The sequence below is a fragment of the Dermacentor silvarum genome, chromosome 5, assembly GCF_013339745.2.
Source record: "Dermacentor silvarum isolate Dsil-2018 chromosome 5, BIME_Dsil_1.4, whole genome shotgun sequence".
Classification (NCBI taxonomy): Eukaryota; Metazoa; Arthropoda; class Arachnida; order Ixodida; family Ixodidae; genus Dermacentor; species Dermacentor silvarum.
Window position 1 is genome coordinate 139,749,120 of NC_051158.1, and position 19,796 is coordinate 139,768,915.

General features: G+C 46.7%; 1 protein-coding gene across 1 annotated transcript in view; it reads left to right on the plus strand.

The window, feature by feature from the left end:
• The window catches only part of LOC119453784 (intraflagellar transport protein 56), an 85,600-nt gene that overhangs the window by 45,326 nt on the left and 20,478 nt on the right, over nucleotides 1–19,796 (plus strand). Inside the window, exons 6-9 of the mRNA XM_037715839.2 lie at nucleotides 412–513; nucleotides 1,337–1,411; nucleotides 8,693–8,795; nucleotides 10,459–10,568. Coding sequence (XP_037571767.1) covers nucleotides 412–513; nucleotides 1,337–1,411; nucleotides 8,693–8,795; nucleotides 10,459–10,568 — 390 coding nt within the window. The remainder of the gene's footprint in view (nucleotides 1–411; nucleotides 514–1,336; nucleotides 1,412–8,692; nucleotides 8,796–10,458; nucleotides 10,569–19,796) is intronic.

Genomic DNA, 19,796 nt, shown 5'->3' on the forward strand with positions numbered 1-19,796 from the left:
AAAACGACTTCTAGAAGGTCCCCTCCGCCAACTTGGATTGACCATTACGCTACCTATGATTCTATCTCTGGAGGCGTCGGCACTAGGACACTGTAATAGGAACGTATGTGATGCCATATTTAATTTTGTAATGGAAACAAGGAGACTGCCATGCTAATTTTTTTCACAAGACAACAAAAATATTTGCTTCAAATTTTAAGATGCTATAGCATGAATATTGATATTAACGATTAGAATTCATTCACTATCTCATTCTTAGGTAAGAAAATCCCATTTATGTATTCTTCATTTTTCTTCCCACTGCCGCCCGATTCATGGCCAATCCCCCGTAGTGGGTTGTGCTATTTCTATAGGTACCAAACCAAACTTCAAACTTACTAACGTGGCAGTATCTCGGCGTGTGTCCTGCAGGAGGTGCTTGCGGTGTACCTGCAGAACTTCCCGGACAGCGCAACCGCGATCAATTTGAAGGCGTGCAACCACTTCCGCCTTTACAACGGAAAGGCGGCTGAGGTGAGAGCGTGATAAGAATGCATGCCCTGCTTGCGGAAACCTCCATTTGCTTATTCATGCAGATACTGTCGTCTTTCAATTGTACTTTCAAGGAGTTTCAACAGAAAGTGAGCAGTGATACAGCAAATGTTTGTCAGGCGAACGTAAAAAAAAAGGAAAGAAAATTACACCCAAGCAGCACATTGATCAAGCAGTGCTGCATCACGTTTACGGCTTTGATTAGAAAATATTACGGGCTATTTGTAAATGAGTGAAAGCTGCATAAATTTGTACCACGGCGATGGAGAAATCATTAAAAATGTTGGAGAAAGAAATGTGTGCAATCATTAGCAAGCCCTCGTAATTACTGATTATACGCCGATTTGGTATGAAACATGACGTGCTACGTTTTTTTATGAGTGTGACTGAATCAGTGACTCAAAAAACATTTTCGAGTCTATTAGCATGCATCAGGATTGTATTTCTAATGTGTGTTCAAAAATCAGCTGTTAACGCGATGAACATTTGTTCAAGTGAAAGAAATGTTCTTTTGCCAAGTTCAGGATGTTATTGAGATATTCTATTGTTACGTGAGTCACAGACGTAATTAAATTCTGAAGTTTTACCTCAACCCACGCCGTAGTGGGTTTTACAACTTGAGGTTTTGTAACGGGCACTGGAATTTAGGTACACAAACGTGTTTGCATATCGCCTCCATCTAAATGCGGTCGTCGCGGCCGGCATTGAACCCGCGACCTCCAGCTCAGTGACGCGACGCCATTGAGCTACCACGGCCTGGTTAGTGCTGTTGAACTAAGCCTCGCCACCGGCGTGCGTTGTGCAGGCGGAGCTGAAGAGCTTGCGGGAACGTGCGTCTCCCACCTTCACATACGCCCAAGATCTCATCAAGCACAACCTGGTGAGACGAGTTGACGATGATGAGTTGATGATTCGTGGCGCGTGAAAACTCGAACTTTACGTTTGTAAGACCGTGGGCATTTAGTGGACTGCAGTGCCGAGGTAACGGTTGGTCATGTAGGACTTAACACCGTCATTGTCCGGACACAATCGTACGATAGCCAGGACAATGATAATTCATCCCAGTCTGCATTTAAAAGAAATATATTCACAACATTTTCAAAGTATTTGAAACTCATCTGCTTCTGATACTTTGTGTTTTGAAATCTTTTTCACTTCAACATTAACTTAACAGTTGCCCTGGTAGAGGTCAACGTGGTAAAAAAAAGAGTAGGGCACTCACTCAAGCCGCGATTGCAAAATCGCTTGGATGATTTCGCAGGTAGAACTAGGTGCAAAAAAAAGTGGGTGTTATAAGCAACACGCCAATCAACAAGGCATAAGTGAAAGAATGCCGCAAGTGCATTTGCAAAGATGTTTATATTCGGTTCGCAAATGCAAGGACCAACCATTCATGGTGCTGGACGTAACATCAGCGAAACCATCTGGCCGAGTACCAATACTTCCAACGAAAGAAAGCTTTTGTGAATTTTTCCTCTGGCACTAAAAAATCTTTAATGCACATCTCTTCAGCACTCAGCAGGTCCAATACTACAATTACAATATATATCCTAACGGAGTTAAGCAGAAATAAATGATTACATAGGAGACGCAGTTTCGGCCGAAAGGCGAAGCATCAATTGCGATAGCAAATTAGTAGCGTGCTCTACGGAGTAAGGATAGTAGTTTTACCGGCTGTATAACGCTGGACAAATTCGCTTACTAACTGAATTAACGAGCATGGCGTCAGTGCGCACAAGGAAACATGAAGAGATCACCCTCAATCCGCACACAATTTTCATTTTTATTTCATTAGACGCCGAGTAACACCATCGGCTTCCCGACGGTCTCATCTGGTTTACCATCGAGGTGGTGCAACGGCTGCAACGCCACGTGCGACGCTCCTCAACACGCCAGCGTTGAGATACGCCTGGTCGCTATTAGGGCGCTGTCCGATGAACTCCGTTCTACAGTTGCCTTGCGCTCTGTGTAGAGCCAACATGTCACAGCCGCGTATAGTTAGAGCACTGTACGAGGGGTTGAAGCACAGCTCCGGCTTGTCCGCGAACCTGCCAAAGTTTTATTTACTCCTATCACCGCTGCAGAAACGTTGCCAAAAAAGGCGTTGTTTTTACTTGAAAGTCTGCATACTCCTCTTGCGCATTGCACTTGAAGCACATGGTAAAAGCTCACCTTTCATCAAAGTGCAGCTTCCACCACGTTACTTCTACACCTTCTCGGTCCAGTCTTGCTACTGAACCACTTCGCCGAATTAAAGGCTTTCCTGTTGTCGAAACATATAGTCCGTATACACAAGAAGCTCTTACGCTAGAATTGTTTGTAAGAGAAAAATTTTGGGCTTTCCTGAGCTCCAAGTTGTACATCTTCGATCAAAAATTCACAGGGTCTCTTACGTTACCGCTAAGACGACTTGAAGGCGAAAGCCCAAGTGCCGATGCATTTAAGACGGACACATGACGTACGTCCCCGTTAATTCGCTTAATCCACTTCGCTTAGTCATGCCGCTTAATTCGCTTACTCATCCTCTTAATTCACTTTGTCATCCTCCTTACTCGCTTAGTCTACTTCGCTTTTTCATACCTCTTAATTCGCCGAGTCATCCTCTTAATACGCTTACTCATCCTCTTAAATCGCTTAGTCCAATTGCTTAAATCGCTTAATTCAATTGTCTTTAACTCGCCTGAGTCATCCGCTCAATTCGCTTCGTCATTCACATAATTCGCTTAGACACCCACTTAATTCGCTTTATCATGCGTGTTAATTTGCTTATCATCCACTGAATTCGCTTCATCATCCGTCTTGCTTGCTTACGCGGGTATGAGCCACTGATAGTGTTTGTACCTTTCGTGTCGTCGACGCGTTTTTGCTCAAGGTCATTGAAGGTCGACTGCACGATGAGACATATAAGGCCTTAATATATCCGCTCCCTTGATGTAAAGATAGACCGTGCAAATGCGTTAATTGTTAATTCGACACGGACAAACGCTTTATTAACGCCAACGCCTCATTTCTCTCATCGTTCAGTCGACATTCAATGTCCTTCTGCGAAAACGCGTCGACGACACGAAAGGTACAAACACTACCATATTCCACCGTAAGCAAGCGAGATGGACGATAAAGCGAATTAAGATGTCTCAGGCGAGTTAAAGGCAAAATAATTAATACTCACGACTAAGCGATTTAAGAGGATGGCTAAGCGAATTAGATTAATCGAATTAAGGGGATGAGTAGGTGAAGAGGTATACTTTATTAATGAAATGAATGACTAAGCGTATAAAAAGGATTAGTAAGCGAAATATGAGGATTAGTAAACGAATTAAGAGGGGTGACTAAGCGAAGTGGAACTGAGCGAATTAAGTGGGATGTGTAAGTCATGTGTCTGTCTTTTATGCATCGACACTTAAGGTTTCGCCTTGAAGTTGTCTTACGGATAACGTAAGAGACCCTGTGAATTTGTTTGACGTCAAAAGTCTTTTAGTTCGGCCAGCATGGGGTGGTCGCTTGTTAGAACCACATGTAAAGGAACATGTAATGCTGTTATTTCTGATTTATTTAGCACCGTCCGACCCACGCGACCTACTTTGGTGTCGCGGTGTAGAAGAAAGAAGCCATTACTGCATCATGCATAGGCTGCGTGTACAGATGGCGCCATTGTTGCATCACGTATGACGCAATCGGAGCTCAATTTAACCTCCCGTTCGGCGTTCATAGGTAGAGGCGTAGATCGGCAGTACGTTTGTCGATCCAAGCGGGAGCGTTCGCGTTTGAGAGAGCTCACTCTGCCACAGTAGCTATAATCCATCAATCTTGAGCCAATACTTATCAGGAGTTGTAAGGCTTACAAGTGTGCAATTTGTACAGAAATTAGATGGCTGCTTGGCTATGGTGTCTACGCGCGGGTCCACTACGAATTGGGAGCGAGCATGATTACGAGATTAAAGCTTAGTACTTCCAGTTGCTGTATGATAAGTTAGAATTGTAGGCTTTGTAATGCGTGAATTGTCATCACTTGTGTATTTGGTTAGGTAATTTATGTAGCTTAGTGCCGATACATTCTCTGCACACTTACCACACCATGGCTGCATCTACAATACAGTCTACCAGATAATTGCATTTCGTTCGTTCACGCAGCCTGCTTCCATTCACATCCGTGACATGCAGCCCCCGTCATGAATTTCTAGAGCCTGAGAGTACTGTGCCGTGGTTTATTTTGGGCCGTCTAGGACGCCGAATCAATGGAGTTATCCTGCTGCTTCTCGTCCATCTTCCTTGGCGAGTTGGGGCTGATAATGGGGTGCATGAAACGTATCATTTATTGTGACAGCCGTGCTGGAGCGCTAACGTTTGATGGACGTCAACTAGAGGTTGAATTGCCGTCCAAGTTTTAGTTATCAGTCATAATTATCGGCATCACAATCATAATGATAATCATCATAGTGATCACATACCCACTTGCCCCAATTGCAGATACCCAGTGGCACGTACCTATTAACACCAGAAGGCATATACCCTGTGGGACACACTCAGTGCTCTTAGTGGCATGTATGTATTAGTGCGATTAGTATTCTTAAGGAACTTAATGCACTTTCCGTGGCCAAATTATGGTTTTCTAAGTGTTTGTCCTTCTATCCATGTCTCTAACTGTTTTCTTGCCAACGTGTGTCACTGGGAAGTCCGTTGTCTAATGGGTAGCGCATCGGGCCGCAGTGTTGAGGGAAGAGTATTCGAAACCAAGCGTAAGAGCAACTTGGGTCACGCATACACGCCTCATACAGGACGGGCTTCAGCGGTGGCACAAGGTTGTGTCACAACAAGGCTTCAATGCTAATCGCATTACGTGAACATCTATTGTAAGATGGCCTCTGCGTGAATTTTTAATACGATTAGCATTCTTAGGATACTCCACGCACTTTCAGATGTCTGTCTGCCTGCCCCTCTGTGTCTTCGACCGTTTCCCGCCAACTTGGGTCATTGGGTAGTCCGTGGTGTAATGGTCAGAAAAACATTGGACAAACTCATATCACGGTGCTTGTTGACGCTAATGCGCTTAGCATCAAATCGATATAGCGACACAGCGTGGCCTCCAGAATTCATGGTGCGCTGGTGCGTGAGAACGCTGAGAAGCGCGTCATGTGGCAACTGCGCAGCTCTCTCGCGCTTCTTTCCGTACTAGCTGCGCCATCTAGTGGCGCGGACAAGAAGTCCGCGCGTGGCCTCCGAGACGAGAAGCGTGGTGCGCCGGTGCTTGCGAAGGCTGAGAATTATTGCCTCATGTGCCGCACACCAAGAGGCACGAATCAGTGACTCAAGCTGGCGAGACGTTCATTGAATACCGGCACATACCTAGTTCATTTTCCAGGCACCTAGTTAACATACCTAGGCACAGCCCGCCAAAGCGTTGCACTGCTGCCATTGAGGAACCTTTGTGACGTGGGTTCGGTTCCGCCCAGTAAATTTCAGTTATATTAAACCTGTTTCTTTTCAATATCGTTTATGTACACGACGGAACATTTGTACGTAATGTTGAGATTCTTAATGTGAAGCGGGCGAGCTCGTGACTAGAAATGATTTTCGCTATTATCGGCCCTGATAGCGAGACAGCCTTGACAATGGCTGCACAGCCGGTAACAGTTAAGGCGGTGTAGCAAAAAAAAATGTGGTTGATCCCTCTTATATAGGAATCGGTATAGAACACGAAAGTGAAACGTGTCTTCACAGAAGTAGTGTAATGTTTATTGCACATTGATATATAATGTCTATTGGTGTTTTGTGGCTAAAGCGCCCTTAGGCGTTGATGCACCCACGCTGACGCCTGGTGGCACGTCTCCTCCATCACGACTACCAACGTCGATGACCATGAGCAACCGTCGTGCATATGGAAGCTGCACTACGCTGCACACGCTAGCACAACGCGAAAGACGAAGCACGTAACTGACACACTAATACAACGCGCAAGACAAAGCACGTAACTGAATCGTCACCGAGTCAAATCAGCGCGTACAGCGCGTCGTAATTGCAGCCTCCGCGATCAACTTCAGAAACATTTTCAGAGCTAATTGCGGAGGCCACGCTCCGCTGTGCTGAGTACGGTGAACGCCACCTAGGTGGCGTTGGTAGTGCTTCTTGATGCCAGCGTCCCTTCGAATGCTGGCATCGAGGCGTCGTAGTGCTGAGACCACCGAAGCGTTCACTGTCGGTGCGCGTTAGTGTCATAATGCAGTACTTCTCTTTTCTGCTCGTAGGCGGCGGCACCGCCCCGAGCAAGAGCGCGGGTACACGGAGGAGTGTTAGATATATAAGGCGCGTCTGTGTAGCTCTCTGCAAATGCGTTTGTGGCGCAATGGGTTAAACGCTCGGCGATCTATCGTCGCGGACCGAGAGGTCGTGGGTTCGATTTCCAAATTTTGCATGTTTGTGGAACTTTTTCTTCTGGTTTCTTTCTTTGTATTATGTTCGTGTACATTGTAAGAACGTCATTCCGTATTTCCGTATGACGTATTTCCGTGACGTATTTCCGTGACGGAAATACGTCAGTGAAGTCTTGGTGGACCCCGGCATAAAACACTTTCGTGTTAAAATAGCACGTATTCAAGAGAGCTTCGTTACGCAAGGGCTACATGATATTCGCACGGCAATACTACAATTATTATGCCGATGGCTGTTGTCAAAGGAAAAATAAAGAGAAAGATCTTTTGACTAGTGCTAGTAAATTACCCTTCCGCAATGGCAAAAAAAAAATTGTTGGCACCTTGCACTAGTTGTGCAAGGCTGGAGTAAGCAGCGGAGCTGGTGATCGACCTAGCTTCTTCGAGGTTTTGCTAGGCTAGGCTAAGTTTTGCTAGGCAAAGCTAAGTGCTGCTAGGCACGGTATTCCGAATCGGCTCGCTGCCGACGCGCAGATTCTCGCTTCGCCGCGCGATGCGCTTCAATATGAGCGGCTTCTTCGGGTGTCCCGATCTTCTTTGGTCGTCCCATGTGAAGGCTACATGTACTCGCCACTGAGTCAACGAAAGTTCTGCCGCCGTCGCGGTGGCTCCGAGCTTTATCTCCCCGGTGAAGTCACGGCCGAGCTGCGCCTCCACACTTGCCGGGGCGTGGCTGCTCGAAACCTGCCGAGCCGCCGCCAGAGGCGCCAGCTGCAGTCACGGACATCGCGCGCGTTCGGTGCGAACGCGGGGAAACACGGACGGCATCGGCAGCAGCTCTGCGCGTTGCCTCGTTGGTGCTGCTACAATTTCCCTCTCTCTCTCGCACTCATTTTCTTTCTCTCTCCCACCCGCCGTGGTTGCTCAGTGGCTATGGTGTTGGGCTGCTGAGCACGAGGTCGCGGGATCGAATCCCGGCCACGGCGGCCGCTTTTCGATGGGGGCGAAATGCGAAAACACCCGTGTACTTAGATTTAGGTGCACGTTAAAGAACCCCAGGTGGTCCAAATTTCCGGAGTCCCCCACTACGGCGTGCCTCATAATCAGAACTGGTTTTGGCACGTAAAACCCCATAATTTTTTTTTCTTTCTCTCTCCCGAGCATAGCGCGCGCCGCGCGCATGCTCTCCTTCCCTCTCCTTAACGTCCCACGTATAGGCAACATGTGCATGGCACGGAGAGGAGGCAAAGTACACGCCGCTCCGCGAGGTGGTTGCTAGGCAACGCGTGGTTACGTCATCGCCAGACCCAGTTTTTTGTTTTTTTTGTTTGAAATTCCAGCATCAGGTATCCGGGACATCGCGGATTTGGACGTCATATATTCGGACCTAGTGAAATCCTTGGGTTCAAAATGAATCACATTGTATTTTAAAGGAGCCCATGACAGAAATTACGAAGTTTCAAGGAGGGCTACTGAACCTAAACGGCCGAAATGCATTGACATTCCGGTCCTCGGGTTTCAGCACGTAATTCAAAAAGGAAACTTTGACCGTAACTTTCTCTTTTAATAATCTCCCTATTACCGCGAAATAAACAAAACTAGAGTTCTTTAACAATATTTGACCAATCTGACCTAATTGAGTGTTTCTGTTTAGTGTCCATTTAATGTTGGGTGCTTGAGCTGCGAGCCAACGGTGAAATGTTCGTAAGTTTGGTTAACGCGGTCCCCTTTCGGATAACAGCACTCTTTCTCTTTCCTTCTCAATGCCGAAGGGAACATCATGCCGTGTCTCGCAGGTTGTGTTCCGAGGCGGCGAGGGCGCTCTGCAGGTGCTGCCCGGCCTAGTGGGCGCCATTCCCGAGGCACGTCTCAACCTCGTCATCTACTACCTGAAGCAGGGTGAGGGCGACGACCCTGCTCCATTCGAGCAGCAAAATGAGCCTGGCTGGTTGGTATCGAGACATAACTGAAGCAGCACAATACGGGATGGGGCAAAATAGGGATTAACTACAATGGCACAGATGGGCGTACAACCTTGTGAGTGATTTAGCCTGATGGCATCAGAAAAGTTGGCCACTGCTGGGTCGCCGGCTTCTCGACAAAAAATGTATTGTTCAATGAGCAAACGATGATAACGTGAAGTGATATGAAAAACAAACTAACAAACATCCCGGCAATAAAGCACAATTCGGAAACATGCTTAAATAACAATCAATATATAGAAAATATAAAGAGCACACAAATAAATCTGTAAGCCACACACAATACTGCGACATTATGCACAATAACGCATAATTATGTATACAAACTGTTAATACGTAGAAAATACGTCATTTTCAGTGAAGAACGTTCAGTTTTCTCAGGTGGTCGCTGTAATGATGTGTTATGCCAAGGCTGAACCAACTTTTCTGTGCCGAAAGGACGATTAAAAAGGCACATCTTAGCAAACCTTCAAAGCTTATCTTTGCTGTTCAAACTTAGGACAGCATAATAGAACACATTCCACGTTCTCCCATGAATGACCGCACACGCAACAAAGCATATCTGAACGACGTATACGAGGCAACAAGCTGCCTGAAAATGCTACTTTTTAAGCGGAAGAAATGGAACTGGGCAGGCCATGTAATGCGTAGGATGGATAACCAGTGGACCATTAGGGTTACGGAATGGATACCAAGAGAAGGGAAGTGCAGTGGAGGACGGCAGAAAACCAGGTGGGATGATGAAGTTAGGAAATTCGCAGGCGCAAGTTGGAATACGCTAGCGCAAAACAGGGGTAATTGGTGATCGCAGGGAGAGGCCTTCGTCCTGCAGTGACCATAAATATAGGCTGACGATGATGATATGCCACTTCTTAAGCGTACGACGAATGAGAGAGTCCATGTTACGACCAGCACCAGCTGCAATTGGATTCTGTACACGGGGGCCAACTCTAGACTGAATCTTTTTCGTAGAATTAATAACAAATTGGTGAACTGGTGTCGTAAATTCGCATATTCGATTTGTTCTAATGTAAACATGAGCTCACGCGAACTGAGTCAGTTAGAGAAGCGGAATGATGTGCTTCTCGGGGCGTTTTGTTAGCTTTGGTGTTTCCTGCTTTACCTACATGTACCGGAATCCATCCCGCCTTCGCTTGATGAGCTGTGACACAGCTGTAGCTATTTTAAAGGCATTGTAATAAATTACAATTGCGTTCCCATCACGCGGACAAAGCGTCGCAAGCATTGAAAAGCCGACTTTGAAATTACTTTTTGTCTACAATCAAATCTTTCACTGCTTTCTGATGCTTACCTGAAAACATTTCTGCCCCTAGGTAGCAGATTCTAAGCTCATGTTCGAGCGAAAGAAATACTGTAAGTAGATTTCAGTAGGGGATCGGTTTTTGCTAGCGTTTAACGACTGCGCATAACCCGCAGCAATCGAACAACGGACGCCTCAGGACGCCAACGTTTCGACAAGGTTGACAGGTGTAACGACACTCATCGGATTATAAAGGATATACACTTGTAATGCCCCATGCGGGTGAGACAAGTCGTGATTTTATCTCTCCCTCGTTCAGACAACATCCAGGAGGCGCACAACCTGATCAAGGACCTGGAACCCACGGTGCCGCACGAGTACATCCTCAAGGGGGTCGTCAACGCAGCCATCGGACAGGCGCAGGGATCGGTCAGTCTGTGCACCATACCTGTCTCTTATCTCCTTGTCTCTCCCTCTTTTAGGGGCGAAGTACCTTAGGGCCGAGCCTTGTCCCTCGTAGTCCGTAGCTCTGGGTTGCATGGAGACCACTAGGGGCGCTGCGGTGCACAAGGCCTATGTAAGCACTGTATATACTGTACACATGTACAGTATATATATATATATATATATATATATATATATATATATATATATAGTATATGCACGCGAAGCTCCGGCTTCCGGCTAACGCTTCCGGCGTTTTGCCCGAATGATCCCCCGGTGCTTCGCCCACTCGTCATCATTCACTTCGTGGATATGCGGTGTCCTTTTGTCGACTTGACACTCCATTTCAATGTCTTCAAAAAGAACAAAAAGATAGCAGCATTAAAAAAATGTGGTTGATCCCTCTTATATAGGAATCGGTATAGAACACGAAAGTGAAACGTGTCTTCACAGAAGTAGTGTAATGTTTATTGCACATTGATATATAATGTCTATTGGTGTTTTGTGGCTAAAGCGCCCTTAGGCGTTGATGCACCCACGCTGACGCCTGGTGGCACGTCTCCTCCATCACGACTACCAACGTCGATGACCATGAGCAACCGTCGTGCATATGGAAGCTGCACTACGCTGCACACGCTAGCACAACGCGAAAGACGAAGCACGTAACTGACACACTAATACAACGCGCAAGACAAAGCACGTAACTGAATCGTCACCGAGTCAAATCAGCGCGTACAGCGCGTCGTAATTGCAGCCTCCGCGATCAACTTCAGAAACATTTTCAGAGCTAATTGCGGAGGCCACGCTCCGCTGTGCTGAGTACGGTGAACGCCACCTAGGTGGCGTTGGTAGTGCTTCTTGATTAGGGTGCCTCGATGCCAGCGCCGCCGTTCAGGGTGGTGCCAACCTTTGACCGCCCCCGCGCCGCCGCTTTCTCGCTGCGACGCCATATTGTGTCACAGCGAGCCGTTGCGATTGCTTGGTGCCGGTGCTGAGTTCGAGGCACAGTGCGCGCGGATGCTTCGCGGACGCTTCTACTTGCTAGACAGTGTTCAGCCGCATGACTGACAAGCTATCAAGTGCATCGTGTCGACATGACGGGCTGTTGTGTTCCCAAGTGCGCCGGATCGACGCGTAAAGGACTGCGTTGTTTTCGCTTCCCCCGGGACCCAGAGCGACGGAAGAGATGGGAAGCCTAAGTAAAGCGCGATCACTGGAAGGCAACGGATAACTCCTGCATTTGCGAGGTAAGTGTAAAGAATGTTTAGACTACCGCACCGTGTTTTGCATTTAAATAAGAAAGTATTCTTTGATCCTCGCTCACGTACCTACGTTCGCTCACGAACTAAGTAAGCAATGCACCGATGCTGTCTGAGTAGCGTATGGTTTGCGAGCGCGCGTCGCATAGACTTTTTTCGTTTTGATGGGCGCAGTCTGTACCCTTATTTTAAGGACTGACGAAGATGCTTAGCCGCGAAATAGTCTTACATTAGCTACGAATCGTCACGTAAGCCACCTATTTTCCTTTTTCACGGGAAGCACACATCGTATGTCTCTTGTTTCTTTTTTTTTTCTTTTTTCGGTACTGGTTATTTGGGACTAAAGAACGCAGTGCTTCGTCTGGGGAGAGCGGCTGTTTTGTACGTGGTAAGCGAAACATTGTGATTTTCTCTGATTTCTCAGGAGATATCTTGCGGACCTCAGGGTGTTACGTTACATAGCTGATTTTTTAGACTTGTACATATTTGTAGCGTGGTGATCGTAAGCCGATGGTCATTCGTGCTCATTCCCGATCGTAGTGGGTACTGTGACGGTCTTTAAATGCATGTGCACGGTATGCCCAGGTGTAGTAGAGTTAAGGGGCATCATGGGACCAAAATGTTTCGGCGCTTTCTGGCATGGTGTCTGTTGTAGCTGGTGCATTTCTTCGAAACGTGTGAAGCGAGGTAATACAGCATTGCTTCTGCTAAAATTTATTTTTAAGCACTGTAATGGGTTCTCTGTATTTACAAGGCAACTTTTCATATCAATAATCACTTTTGTTGTTTTACCTGTACTTAGAAACACTTTGAAGAGGACCAGTACGAGGGAAATCGACAGGATGGGCGCCGTCTGTTAAAGTCAACAGCCCTACATCATCATGGACTATATTTTCGAAGTGAAAAACATTGCTAATCTGTATTTGACTGTCTTAGTTTCATTTACGGTTTTTGTACGTGATATGTATGCAGTGTTGTTTATTTTTTCAATGTAGTTATCAGTGTTCTAATGGTTATTTATGAAATGTCCTGTACTCGCCATCGATGTGTTTGGCTGATGCGACGTATTCGATGGTAGCTGATGTATGTATTCTGGCTGGATATCTTGAATATTACCCGCGGTTGCGTTTTCTTGTTTGCATTCTTGTTTTCGATTTATATTGTGTGTAATAAGGTTGAAGTACTCACTTGAACCCCCCCCCCATGTAATGAATAAATAAAAAAAAAACTCTCTCTATCCCGAATTGTGTGTCGAGCCTACCTTGCGAATTAATTTTTTTATCTTGTCTTTCGACATAACCTTCAGGCGCCACACAGTACATGTAATTTTTCATGTACATATCTCTTTCATGATTGATTGTACTAGACATTGTAAGTAAATGTATTTTGTGCATCGTTTGATTTCTTGTGTGTACTACGCAAGATTGACACAGACAAGTTACGTTACATTTTTCTCTACAGCACTAACTAAACCTTATTTTCATATCGCAGTTATTTTTACACCAGCTTAATCCTGTTAGCACACAGTTTTGTGGGCAAAAAAAGCAAAAATTGCGCGTAGATATCGTCAAATAATTGCAACGAACGCGAAGAACACGCGCAACGCAAGGGAAACTAACCGCCGTGCGCGAGTGGCTGGCTACGGTAAAGGAGGCGTGACGTGTAAACCAAAATACAACAGCGAAAAAGAAAAACTTCCACACACAGGGGGTCGCAAACCTTATATACCAAGCATAGAAGCGCAAAAAAAAATAGTGCGTATTTTAAACATACGCACGGCATATTAAATGTGATTGAATTAGTCAACTTGGGGCATGTTCCCGGCGCCATACATTTACGTCTTCGACCTTCGACGAGTTAACGGCTATTGGTTATAAAGATATGCAGATGGGTCACCGATAAAAAAATCCTCATCAAGGCAAAGCACTTGGAAGCGCGCCGCGAGTAACACTTTTAAGAACGCAAGCGTAGCCGAGTCTCAGCTCGTGTGACACAATATGGCGGCGCCAGCGGGGTTGTCTCCACCCTGGACGGCGGCGCTGGGCATCGAGGCACCCTATTCTTGATGCCAGCGTCCCTTCGAATGCTGGCATCGAGGCGTCGTAGTGCTGAGACCACCGAAGCGTTCACTGTCGGTGCGCGTTAGTGTCATAATGCAGTACTTCTCTTTTCTGCTCGTAAGCGGCGGCACCGCCCCGAGCAAGAGCGCGGGTACACGGAGGAGTGTTAGATATATAAGGCGCGTCTGTGTAGCTCTCTGCAAATGCGTTTGTGGCGCAATGGGTTAAACGCTCGGCGATCTATCGTCGCGGACCGAGAGGTCGTGGGTTCGATTTCCAAATTTTGCATGTTTGTGGAACTTTTTCTTCTGGTTTCTTTCTTTGTATTATGTTCGTGTACATTGTAAGAACGTCATTCCGTATTTCCGTATGACGTATTTCCGTGACGGAAATACGTCAGTGAAGTCTTGGTGGACCCCGGCATAAAACACTTTCGTGTTAAAAAAATTTCACCATCTTCCCGTAGGCGAACCCGAGTAGTATGCGAAGCTGCCATGGTGTCGACTCAAGGTAGTTTTATCAGCTGTATAAACTTGAACACGCAGCAGCAGCAGCAACGCGCAGAACTGTTGTCGACGCCGTCGCCGTTTTGCCCGCGTTCGAACCGAACGCGCGCGGCGTTGGTGCTTGTTGCCGGTGCCTCTGGGGCGCCTACCGTCGCGCCTCAGAGGCACCGGCATAGGGCCGTTTATAGTGTATAAAGTTTATAGACTACAGACTTTATAGTCTATAAAGTCTTTATACTTTGTAAAGGGCCATTTATAGTCCGACGTAATGCGAGCGCGCGCGCGCACGCTCCGTTACGTTGGCGAAAACGAACCCCTCTATAGTCGAGCGCACCGGCGCAGCCAACGTAACCGGCGGATTCCGACGCGCCCCGACGGGCCCTCGCGCTGAATTGGTTCCCGACCCATTCGCGCGTTGGTCGCGCCGGCTACGCCAACACGCAATGCATTTCGCGCGTAGAAATAAAGGCGCCCACGCCGCTTCGCCGACGGTCGCAGACGGCCGTTCGAAGCGGCGTGCGGCTTGGGATCATTCTGCGCATGCTCAGAAGATAACAGCCGACGGCGCGCGCGTCGGAGTATAGAAGAGATGGCGTTTCGGCTGGCGCAACGCAACCGGCGTAGCGTGGCTGACCGCGAACGACGCTGTCCCGCGCGCCGATAACGTCGGACTATAAACGGGCCTTAACCTAAGATGGTTCGCATTATCGCGCGCGGAGCCGCAGGTGTTGCCAATCGTTGCGCAATCCGGAGAGGAGAGGAGCGTAGGAGAGAGGAGGAATGCCGAGAGGAGAGGCGATGAGGAGAATGAGACGACGAAGTGAATGATGATGAGTGGGCGAAGCACCGGGGGATCATTCGGGCAAAACGCCGGAAGCGTTCTCCGGAAGCCGGAAGCTGGCTTCCGGAAGCGGAACCGGAAGCGGAAGCCGGCTTCCGGAAGTGGATGGATGGATGGAAAAACTTTATTTATTGAGGGAGGGGAAAAGGGGAATAAGGAAAGTGGTTGGGTGAAAGGGAGCTGGTGGGTGGGTCCTTAGTCCAGGAAGTGGACGCCGCACGGCGGAGGGAGGGAGGGACATAGCCCCGACCATAAGCTGCTTCGCACCTAAAAACTATCAGCCCTTCCACTGGGGTGGAGATGGAAGACTAGCGAAGCTGTACTATGGCGGGCATTATGTATTTTAGAGGTCATGGCTATGTCCCTCCCTCCCTCCGCCGTGCGGCGTCCACTTTCGGAAGCCGGCTTCCGCTTTCGTTTCCGCTTCCGTTTCCGCTTCCGTTTCCGCTTCCGGTTCCACTTCCGTTTCCGCTTCCGGAAGCCAGCTTCCGGCTTCCGGAGAACGCTTCCGGCGTTTTGCCCGAATGATCCCCCGGTGCTTCGCCCACTCATCATCATTCACTTCGTCGTCTCAGCCTGAAGAACAGCTCAAGCTGATCGACAGAGCTCGCAAGATGGCAAAGGCCACAGGGGCCCTGGACTGAGGGCTCCACCTACGCCGGGAAACCTCCTTTGTAAAAATAAAGTTTTTCATTCATTCATTCATTCGTCGTCTCATTCTCCTCATCGCCTCTCCTCTCGGCATTCCTCCTCTCTCCTACGCTCCTCTCCTCTCCGGATTGCGCAACGAATGGCAGCACCTGCGGCTCCGCGCGCGATAATGCGAACCATCTTAGGTTAGAGGCGCGACGGTAGGCGCCCCAGAGGCACCGGCAAGTCACCAACGCCGCGCGCGTTCGGTGCGAACGTGGGCTAAACGCCGATGGCGTCGACAACAGCTCTGCGCGTTGCTGGTGCTGCTGCATGTCCAAGTTTATACAGCTGATAAAACTACCTTGAGTCGACCCCATGGCGGCTTCGCATATTACTCAGGGTTCCCCTACGGCAAGATGGTGTAATTTTTTCTCTCTCTCTCTCCATCTCTTTCTCGTACGTGCGAGCTTTTCCAGCTCGTGTGAGTGTAGTTTACCTAATACGCCAGCTGGCCAGTAAAAGTGGCGCAGATAGAAACGACCATGCTGAGAAGCCGCGGGCTGGGAAGATATATATATATATATATATATATATATATATATATATATATTCAATAATTGCTGCAATTACAGATGGAACAAACTACAAGCAATGGAAAGAGTAAGCCTAAAATATTATTCCACTGTTTCTAGAAATAATGATTTTATGTAAAATGCAGCAAAATAGCTGAACGAGAGAATTACCACGTCATTGTTTTCACGCGTTTAAATATATTATAGCAGCTGTTGGCTGTTTCATTATCAGATGACTATAGTTACTGCACACAAAGAAGTCAGACTTCTAGCTCCTGTAGAAAAACGGCATGGTTCAGGAACGCAGTGTCGAACTTCCTAACGTGTCAAATAAACAATGAACTGCTTGACTGTACTGTGATGTAGTTCGTCAGTGAGATCGATTTACTGGCTTGCTTGCCTTGCAATCATCGAGATTCCACCAATAATCGGAATTTCCTAGCTCCACAGTTATATTGGTAATCTTAGCGTCGCTCCCTCTGGCTCTCTTTGAGACTCACGGTGCAGTAAACAATTCCGAAATAATGGTTGTAAGAATTTATTATATTGTACTCTGGCGGGTCACTAGAGGAAGTAGTTAAATTTCTGCCTCGATACCATCACAATAGCGTTATGTTTGGTTATTGCGTTATTACATTAATCGACGCTGCACTCTATCCGCTAGAGGATCATGTTACAAATAGTAAGTCATGCGATATAAAGTGTTCTCAAAATTGAAATAAGCAATTGCCGCAGATGCATTTGAACTTGTTTATACTCCGTTTCCCTCTACTTCTTGTTCTCGAGCATGTTTTAACTTATGTTTACCGCTAACAACGTTAAGCAGTCGCAAGCAGTTCGATTTTTTACATAAATAGACTGTGTACGTGCACTTTAGTGTTTGTCAGCGTGTTAGGCGAGGATAATCTTTTGTTTCTACTTGTTCTTCTCGTCTTCCCTGAATATGACGACGCGACGGTGCCACGTTTGCAGCTATCAGCCATTCGGCGAGACGGTTAAGAAATGAATGGCATTAGAGGAACAGAATCCTTACGTTGTACGTTCGTTATATTTGAGCACATCGCTGACCTTATTTGTGTGATAACTCGCACAAGGAACGTGGAACATATTTCTGCACATGATACTTTCGTAATCCATTTATAACGCATATACGTCTTTGAAACGTAATTGCGTTGTCTCTCTCCTCTTGCCTGGTGTAAGTGGGGTAGGGCACTTTGCGGCCAGCCGGCATAAAATGCCTAACAAACGCCAGCAACGGAGCCAACGGTGGATCCCCTAAGCAGCCGTATGCCCAGGCCTGCGGAACGCGGAGCCGCCTTCGGCAGTGCCGGTGCCAGTATACGGGAACACACGTCTGCTATAGCAGAGCCTATAGAAGTGATAAGCTTGGATGTAGTGAAGTGTTTGAAAAGACCCTGGTGGCAAACCGGTTCTGCGGAAGCTCGCAGTGTGGAGGAAAGGAATTGGTATCGAGTTCAATCCCCCGGAACAGCCTCAATTTTTGTTCACCTGCGAGGCTTCCTACTTAACAAGCCTGTATGAGCTTTCTATTGTATAAATTCGTGTTACAGTCGGTTGGACGAGAAATCTTCTCTATCGAAGAACCTTCGTGTAGCGAGGGAATTGCAACGGATTTAGTGAATCGTTTGCAAAATGTTGCTTATATTTCGGCAAGTTGCAAAACAGACCCCAATACTTCCGTTGGGTCTTACAAATCGCTTATGTATAGCTTGGCTCTCTTTCATGTGGGAGTTGCTCGGATTTGTAAAAATATCTGCCCAGGATTTTTTACACGTTCTACGCCGTAGCGTAAGCGATGGGAAGTGAGCATGGACCAGCATTCGCGAAGTTCTGATACTGGAACTATTCCTCTTAGAACAGGAGCAAATCAACCGACATACAGGCCCGTATAAACAACGAAGTCGAACCACCAATGGCACACAGATCGCACGAACGAGAAGCTGTGTGAATATGGTCCCTTGCAAACTGTGTTTTTCTTATAGCGCTGTATTCAAGGATTACGTGCTTGTAGCACTATTAAAGTTTGTACCATGGGGCTAATTTCTGAGCTTAGCGTACGAACTCTTTCTCGAGCCTTCCCGATTGAATTAGGCTCCCAAATTACAAGAAATTGTTTTCGCTTATTTTGTTTTGCCGCCACAAATTGAGCCCTGAGCAAGCACCGAATTAGAAATAAAGTAATAGAAAAATAATTTGCACAGAAGCAAATTAAACACCTCTTGAGATTGAGGCATAAAATTACAGCTATGCAGGAGGAGGAGGAGGAAAACAAGGAAGCAAATGTAGGGAGGTCAACCAGACCCGCGTCCGGTTTGCTACCCTATGCGGGGGGAAGATGCTTGGTTTGGTGATAGGCGCTAAGCGCTAGTTACCGAATCTGTACATTCTATAATAGAGGTACATATACTTTATTAGTTGAATAGGATCAGCGCAATTAAACTGCTCGCTGTTCGCGAAATGCATTTCGTCATTATTCTTGCGGATCTGGTGTCTTCTGCCGCTGTCACTTTGTCACCTATGTGTCTTGACGGCACTGCCTCAACAACACGATAAGTCCATATTACAAGATCAACATATTTTACCCTGTCCAAAATCACGCGGTACGCCGAACCTAGACGTCAGAAGTTTTATAAACCAAAAACAAACGCTCATCTGAAAAGTCAGCAATTGATAGAAAACAAACGATTAGGTAGCAAAGATGTTCACTGAAAAAAGGTAGCATCTGTATTTTTTGATGACAACCAAAGTAGACGCGCAAATTTTTCGAGAAGAAAAAAAGAGGATAACACACCAGACCAAATATAAACAACAATGGCTGCCATAAGTTACACACAAACTAAAGGACGAAGTATTAACCCCTTGTTATGCATGATTTGAGGGTACTCGTAGGTCGCAGTTGAAGTTTAAATTTTCTTCTGTACTTTTTTTTTGCGCTAAATGCGAGGGCGACGATGTCACCTTGACACGTTATACATAGTGTTTTTTATTTTCGCTGATTTCAGCCCCATTTCGCAGAAAATATCGTAAAATTTGGCGGCACTTATTTTTATTTCTTAGTGCAATGTAAATATTGAGGCTCTCGAAAAAAAAAGTTGAAATGTGCTCAAGCATTGAAGCCTATAAGCTTTTTGGAGACATGAATGTCCTTCAATTTTGTGGGGATATAGCTCGCTATAATTACTCTTCTAGTGGGTGAGGTAAATGTAATGCTGTGAAATCGCTGTACAAACACTCCCCTCACCGGATGTGTAAGCTACTTCGCTAGGCATCTGTGGCGTGTAATCATAAAAAATCAAATTTATGTGGAGGCAAACATTTATG